The sequence below is a fragment of the Cibotium barometz genome, chromosome 3, assembly GCF_041138505.1.
Source record: "Cibotium barometz isolate CiBa-2024 chromosome 3, ASM4113850v1, whole genome shotgun sequence".
Taxonomy (NCBI): Eukaryota; Viridiplantae; Streptophyta; class Polypodiopsida; order Cyatheales; family Cibotiaceae; genus Cibotium; species Cibotium barometz.
This window is the reverse complement of record NC_141048.1, coordinates 10,887,080-10,895,348: the sequence shown is the minus strand read 5'-3', so window position 1 is coordinate 10,895,348 and position 8,269 is coordinate 10,887,080. Positions and strand designations below refer to the sequence as shown.

Here is an 8,269-nt window from a genome sequence, read left to right as displayed (position 1 = left end):
ATACAATGGGAAAAAGATGCATGGGATGAACTCAATAAATTATTTGGAACACAAGCTAAAAATTCAAAGATAAATCTGTTAATGCAATTCTACAAATTGGACATGAAGGAAAGTGAATCTTTAATCACACACTTGAACAGTTATAAAAGCATTAAGCAACAGCTAGCAGCTATTGGCAAAAAGGTAGAAGATGATGAGGCACTAGCAGTGCTTCTGAAGAGTGTGGACAAAGGGGAATATGAAAATATTATAGCAACACTAAAGAATGTACCTGAATTGAAGCTACACGAGATAGAAGCAGCTCTACTAGAGCAAGAGAGCAGAGGGAAAGAGAAGAAATGGCTCGACTCAACATCAGGAGAAGAAAAAGCATTCTTTACCCGAGGAGGATTGTGTCGAGAGGACGAGGATGAGGAAGAGGCAGAGTAGGAGGAAGGACCTTCACTTGCCACAACTGTGGAAAGCCAGGACACATGGCGAGAGACTGCTACAGCAAACCCAATGGAGAAGGAACGACATCGGCAAACTTCATGGAGGCTCCAAAGGAAGAGTCGAATCATCTTTTCTGAGAGAGAGAGAGAGAGAGAGAGAGAGAGAGAGAGACCCCACAACCCCAATGTAACCTGCCCCAACAAAGTAAAACCACCTCTGAGCCACCGATGATGTAGGCCACGTGGTGATAGATGTATGTGTGAGCACTTTAGTCAAGGTCGCGGGCACTTATAGTAGCCTTGGACGCATAGAGAGAGAGTGTGTCAAGGACTATGGAGTTTAGGGACTTGAGGCACTGGTCACGAACTGTCAAGAGAGAAACTTGATACAGGGTCCAGGTGCGCTAAGTTAACTTGAGGAGAGGTGTGCTAGGCACTAGTCGAGTTTTCACTTGAGGGGAGGTGTTGAAAATACAAGTGAATAGGGTGAACAAGCCCTTGGTTAGAGGCTGTAAAAGAGAATGTGTAAATGTGAAAGAACCTGTGAAAAGGTGAGAAGATTCTACTAGGAGAGAATAAAGGGTAGCATGAGAAGATTTAGGAATGGAGATATTCTGGGAGATATTCTGGGAAAAGTGAAGAGGTGGAGAGAATCAGGGAAAAGAGGTGGAGTGAATCAAGGAGAAATCAGGGGGATTTGATGCTTGGATGTAAACTCTATAAATTGAGGCATTGGCCTAATGAGAATTTGCTGGTTTTTGAGTATCCATGCCTACATTAATCTATTTGTTAATTACACACTACGTCTTAATTATTTACTAATCACTTTGTTAATGATGTTGATTCTAGTGTTTGATCCACCATAACTCATCACAATGCCCTAATTTCAACAAGCATCTAGGCTAGCAAGGATTAAAAGGCACTGGCGATAATTGCCTTAGGTTTAAGTGACTCTTACATCCATCATATAGATGGGTCCTGGAATACCCTTGACACTTGTTTGGAGCTCAATCGAAAAACTCAAAAATCAGTTTGCTCATTAAATTCTTTGAGTTGAAAATGAATGTAGAAGAATCTCTTCCAACTCATTTGAACTACATGAAGAGTATCTTGACCCAGTTGGCAGGTATCAAGAAGCACATTGAGGAGGATGTTATCATTGCAGTTATGTTAAAAAGTCTCCCTGAGGAAGAATTCTGTAATATTATTACTACTCTTATGAACTTACCCATACCTACATTGGTAGATGTTGAAGCATCTCTATTGTAAGAGTCTAACAAAATTAAGCACAGGAAAAGCATCTCAGAAGGAGCATTTTTCAACAAAGGCGGATTTAAGAAGTTTGGTTCAAAAGCTCCGGAGTTTCAAAGGTTTTTTCTACAAAATCTTGCAATTTTTGTGGAAAGACAAGGCATGACTGTTTCTTCAGAAACAAAGCAAATAAGGCATTCCTTGCGACAGGTGATGATGGATCAAGTGACGAAGAAGCACAGGTGAAAGAAGCAGTGACCCCAGCAGAGGTCACCTTTGTTCAAGATGATTGGGCTTTCTAGACTAGCTAGAACAAAGCCCACCTATGGTCACCCCTCTATCTTAAGTGAAATGTAATCGTAACTTGATTCCTAGCATCCGTCGTCATTGACTGCCATTGTAAATCACCATGAGTAAGACCTACAGGCACTTGGATGGTCATCATATGTAGCTTGTAAACAATAGCTAGAGCTAGCATTGATGTCATAGTAGCCATGGATATTTTATCGAGGGAGGTTGTTAGAAATACACCAAAATATCATGTGACATTGGGATCATGGGCATATGGTTCTATGGTCTAAGGGAGTCATAGCATATAAAATAGTCTTTTTGTGTTGCACTCCATTCTAGGAAATGGGTGCTCTTTTTCATGCACTTTTGGATTAGGTAGATGGGTTTATCCCTTAATCTCCTTTTTAATCACTTTTGATACAAGCCTATAAATAGGTTGGCTACCCATTGAATTAATATATGAGATTTGTCTCTCCACTCTCTACATTGTCTTAATATATCCTCCTTTTTAGTAGGACCTAATTTCTTTTGTCATATTCATAAATTATCATAAGCGCAAGCTTCTAAACAATCATCTTTTGATAACCAACACATCTCAACCTAGGAATACCACAGGATAATCCGGAGATTACACCTAGCGAGCAGAGCTTGCCCAACGATGATATCATGCCTCTCAAGGAGAGCTTGCCTAGCGATGATATTACGAATATTCCATCTAAGAACCCTTATGTTTTCATAACCATAAGCTTCTAAACAATCATCTTCTAAAAATGATGGATAACCATATGAGACTTGAAGAAAACATTTTGTTGAGTGAAATAATTTAATGGAATTTAAAGACACTCTCAAATCAATTTGGCAAATACACTTGTCCAAACCTTCAAAAGGTCTTGAAGTGCTGTAACATTAATTGTTTAGAAATAACAAACGTTGAATAGAGACTCACTTTAAGTGGCTCAATATCTTTAAGTACTAAGTATTCATTGTTTTAGAATAGTGTGGTCCCAAGGTAGATGCCACCAAAAAGATTGAAGGTTGGAGACAAGGATAACATGTTCATTTTGGTTGAATGGTTAAAAGTTACAACTTTAGTAACTTGAACCACCTAGACAAGTTGACACACGCCAAATGAAGCACCATCGACATCTTGAAAGAAAAGTCGATTCTTGATTTCTACTACTGCATTGGCATGAAAGTGCACCCCTGCTTTCTCCTTGGAAGCATTTTCACTCCATCTTGCTTTTTAAACTATGTTGCAACTGATCAACTTCATCTGAATTTAGAGTTAGGATTTGTTCAGGCAATTGAGAAATGAGAGGGAGAGAAAGAGAAACACATAAGTTCCACAAAGTAGGCCTACATTGTAATTTGAATTAACATAAAATGAATAGACAAAGCTTGATGCTTTTTAATAAAGCAAAAGGCATACTATCCGGTCAATTTACTCATCTAATAGTAATGTGACAACTGAGTCTTTAGCTCCTATCCACTCAATCTACTCATCTAGTAATAATGTGACGACTCAACCTTACATCTATCAATTTGAGAATTGCACTAGGCAAAGGTTATAGTCTTAGGGATTCCAACATCCTCCCTCAATTAAAAAAGGCGAGAAGCCTAAGAATTACAACCTATTTATAGGCTTGTAGTCCCACATGGAAGATACTCCTTTGGTCAAGCCTTGTGTGAGAGCACGAGGTGAGGGGTGACTGATTGATTCCACAATTTCCACTGAGCCAAACGTCGATGACAAAGGAGTGGAGTTTGAAATCAATTCAAAAAAAGATCTCCTAAGATCAAGACTTGCATAAGAGTCTACTAAACCCCCGCTTAAGTATTGCATGTGAGAAGCCTCTTCAAACAGTTCGTGTGTGTACAAAATATCAAAACACACACAAAAGGCCGGATGTTACCAGTCGCTTAGTTAAGGCCGCGTGTCTTTGCCTGTCATCTGCGTGCTGATGGACTGCAGATCTACGGTGGATGCGACGGCGATTTCCGCCGACCGTTGTCAAGATTTCAACAAGCTAGCTCGGGCCTTCCTCGCTGTTGTGAGTTATGCTGTGGGTTAGTTGGGCAGTCGCGGCTCTCTGCTCTCTGCTGTTGGAGCACAACCTTCGTGAAAGCAGGCTGTTACAGTCATATGCACTGCGTTGGACCGTTGCTCGTCTGTAAGACAGCAGGTGGTCTCCTATAACCGCCTCAAGTGCTGCAGCTACTTGGATATAGTCACCGTACCTCTGGCTTGCTGAGCACTGCAACGGGCAACGAGGAAGATTGCCTTCCATTGTTGGTTTTAGAGTGTCATGTTTTGAGAGGGCGGTGGCGAAATGGATGACGGAGAGAGAAAGAGAGACCACACTAGATCCACAAGCTATCCACTCAACCTACTCATTTAATAATAACGTGACAACTGCACCTCACATCTATTATTAAACTGACATCTGAACCTCACATGACATCTATCACCTTAAATAATTGCACTAGGCAAAGGTTCTAGCCTTGGGGATTCCAACACTTCATATGACAATCAATATATATAGTGGAGCTTTGTACGATTGTGTTGTGAAGCTTGGTATCCATTAAAGGTGTAATGATATTAGCTTTCACCTAATAAGATATTGAGAGATGCTCGTGTAAAGAGAGTTTTTAGTTTTAAAACTTTTATGACAATTTCGGAACACTTTTTTTTGTCATAAGTAACAATAAGCTTGTACTGTTTTAATGCTCTTGGCGATTATAATCATCACAAACACAAAATGGTGTACGCTTCTCACTGCGATTAAAAATCTGTTAGTCGAATTTGTTAGCCACATTACTTATCAAAACAATCTTCTTTCATGAAATTTAAAAAGTCAAATGCCTACCAAGAAGCTTTGCACAAAATTCTACTCATCGGTTTAACTCATGATCAAACGCGTCCATTGTGTGTGAATGCTTGTGTGTGAGCATTCACAAGTGTGCATGTATGTGTCTACATGTGCGTGCGCATGCTGCATGATAGACGCATTGGCTACTAAGCATATCTACAAACTCATGCGGAAAAGGGTTGACAAACACAATTGACACTCATGTCTATCTATATATTGCATCCTATGCATAGATATGTTGGGTACTAGCCTAGAAAATGTGGAAACCAGGGCATGAAATACGCATTGACATGAGTGACAATTGCCTGTTTGACAGTTCTTTAACTTACAGAGGGTACATAGCTTTTGTTGCGCCTCACTCCAAGCTCTGGTGTCTACCCCAAGAAGAATGGGATCTAGTCAAGGTCGGCCCCCAAATTTCAAGGGCAACCCCAAAATTTCATGTGAAAAGCTCATATTAAACCTCTAATTCTTTGTGATGAAGAGATTGAAAGGCACACTAGTATATCTTTCAAAACTGTGCCTCTTTTCGAGGGTAAGATTTTTATACCCTGCTTCAGAAGAAAAAGCACTTCTTGGAGGGTATATAATCAAGGTGTCTAGCCCATGGAGACATCAATGACTACAAGTGTGGTGGTGCTAGCTCTTAAGCTCCATGCTAAGTTGCCCAATACTTGAGGTGGTTGTATGCAGGGCAGTATCCACTAGCACATGGCAAGCTTCTAGGGAAGGGGCGTCGAACAAGGAGATCAAACAAGGAGGCGGGCAGCACAAGGGGAAGGTGGGGGCAGCAGCACAACAGAAGGCAAAGGGAAGGAAGGAGGGGGGTGGGGGGGGTGGGGTGGTGGGGGCGGAGCAAGCAGAAGAGGAGGGCAGATTAGCACACAGGAGGGACTGGGGGCGGAGCTAAGAATGGCAGGCTGTACAAGGGGGTAGAGGGGCGAGCAGCACAGGAGAGGTGGCAACGGCAAGGACAGGCACAGGCTACAGCGGGGGAACTCCAGCTCAAATTTTCCTTTCCATAGGCCAAGCTTGTCAACTATACACTCCCATTCCTTTCACTCAAACCTCACAAAAAATCCTCTCATTCACTCTTCATAAATGACATCACTTGCAATCCTTCCCTTCAAATTACAGTTGGCTTAAAACCTTCCCTTCCGGAAATAATGAGGGCTCAGTGGTAGAATTTCTAAATATCATGCACAACAGCCTCTTTGCTGAAATGGAAGATTCCAGCAACAATACAAGTAGCAACCTGCAGCTCAAACAGCCCAATCTGTTTTTAAATATATTACAAAATTACCTCTGTACAAAAATTGGCAGTAAGAATTAGGTCCGAAGTGACTCAGGCTTCCCAGTCTTTTCATCCCAAGTTCAGGAAAGAAGTGTCATGGAACCCTTGCCCCTACTCTCAGTTCAAACCAAGAGCAGAGATCAGAGATGGGATTACCCTACACTCATGGAAAGAAATCAATCTCTCGAATAAAATTGTTAACGGCTGCTCTCAAAGTTCGGTCAAGTAAGTATATCACTCATAAATACAGGCATCTACAGCAAGACCACAGGTACTAAAACTGCACATTTTACCAAGATGGCCTTGACACTCATTTGGGGTTAGTTAGCCAAAGGCAGGCACTCGGCGTCGCGTATCTCGACCTGTACACTCAAATCCGCGCCCAGAACAATCAAATCCCTCTATTCGAACAGAAGGACTTGCTCGAAAGGATGGCCCGGTGGAACCCTTAGCTTGTGAGTTCACGACTGGTGAGAGAGGATGCCTCGGGCGTGAAAACTCTGCATCACGCACCAGAGGGTTGCTAGCTCGACAGGGAGGAGAGCCAGAAAAGTAAGGGGGAGAACATTCAAAACTTGGAGAAGAATTCTGCACATAGAGCATTACCCCCCCCCCCCCCCCCCCCCCCCCGAAAAAACAAAACAAAACAAAAAAAACAGGTTAGAAACCTGGTTCTTCACAGCATAAAAAATTTCCAAGAGTTATTTCAAAAGCACACCTTACTCAGAATAATCTCCAAGATCTCATGGCCTGCTTCACCACCATCCAGTGCTACTGGTGACATGCTACACATATATGTGAAGTGATAAACCATAAACACAAGAACAAAACAAGAAAAATTTCCAAAAGTACTTGACCACTAAAACTCAAATGAACAACCATGTTACAAAAGTATCTGGCAAGTATTTCTCAAAAATTACAGAAATACCTTCGCCGTTGCTGGATGGGCTTGAGGACTTCAGCAGATGAGGTGGTCATGGCAGTAACTCTCTCAGGCTTCGGGCATATGACTTTCTCATCTGCCCCCTCCCCTTGAAAAAGGGATCTGAGGTTTCCACAATCGTTCATCTCTGATTCAGCCTCATTCAAGCTCAAAGCCACAAGATGCGGCATAAACCCAAGGCTTCTGATGCAGGAATCCAGTTTGATGGTTTGAATGCCGCCCTGAGAGAGCTGAGGGGAAAATCGTTCTCTTTGGTGGCAAACAACCCTGCAGAAGAAAGCCATGAGGCGTATGAGGGAAGCAAACACCATAGGGCAGAGGCTCAATTACATATGCAGATACTGTGTAATTCCTTCCCAACGCCCCCACTCTCTCTCTCTCTCTCTCTCTCTCTCTCTCTCACACATACACACACACACGCTCATGCTTATCTGACATCCCTTTCTTAAGACAGGCTACATCTGCAGTTGTAGATCCTACCAGCACACACATGCACATACTTGTCTTGACAGCCCCTCATGGAGAGGTGATAAATTATTACAGGCAGCACTAGACCTTACACCACCTTGAAGCAGAAGAGGAGGAGGAAAACACACACACACACACACCCTAACCTTCACTCCTGTGAATTGGGACCATTTATCAACATCTCTCACGCACACCCGCTACAACCACTAGCCATTATCCAGGACTCTCTCTCTCTCTCTCTCTCTCTCTCTCTCTCTCTCTCTCACACACACACACACACACGCACGCACAAAACTAATCCTGAACAAGAGGGGTATAATACCTGCGCGTTCAGAGCCCGGCCTTGGTGACGAACATCTGAGAAGAAGAAGAAGAAGAAGAAGAAGAAGAGATAACCCACAGAGCTCGCCAGCTTGATGTGGTAAAGGGTACAAATTCGATGAAGAAGGCGGAGGGGCACACTGAACAAGGAGGTTCGCAGTGGGGAGGACAATTAAAAAAAGGAGGGGTTCACCTTTTTCTCTCCAGAACAGCTAATGGGCAGCAACCCGGTGTGCCAGCGAAAGGGCGAGCGTGTGGGATTCTGTCGGAGATCTTGAAAGGCAAGTTTGGAAAACTGGGAGGGGGGGTAGGATACGGCACGAAACTCGTGACGTTGAAGTAGGACTCTCTCTCTCTCTGTCTCTCTCTCTCTCTCTCTCAGCAGAGGCTAGAGAGAGAG

General features: G+C 42.8%; 1 protein-coding gene across 2 annotated transcripts; it reads right to left on the bottom strand.

The window, feature by feature from the left end:
- Positions 1 to 6,111: 6,111 nt before the first annotated feature.
- Positions 6,112 to 8,030, bottom strand: LOC147639703 (uncharacterized). 2 transcript variants are annotated; one of them, XM_086772961.1, is made up of 4 exons: positions 7,871 to 8,030; positions 7,066 to 7,347; positions 6,856 to 6,922; positions 6,112 to 6,725 (listed from the first exon to the last, which is right to left on the bottom strand). In XM_086772961.1, the coding sequence occupies exons 2-4, from the start codon at positions 7,248 to 7,250 to the stop codon at positions 6,462 to 6,464; spliced, it is 516 nt and encodes a 171-aa protein (XP_086629087.1). In that variant the 5' UTR covers positions 7,251 to 7,347; positions 7,871 to 8,030; the 3' UTR covers positions 6,112 to 6,461. The 2 variants fall into 2 exon arrangements, with proteins under 2 accessions (XP_086629087.1, XP_086629094.1); XM_086772968.1 differs by having other exon boundaries at positions 6,586 to 6,725; positions 6,861 to 6,922.
- Positions 8,031 to 8,269: the final 239 nt, after the last annotated feature.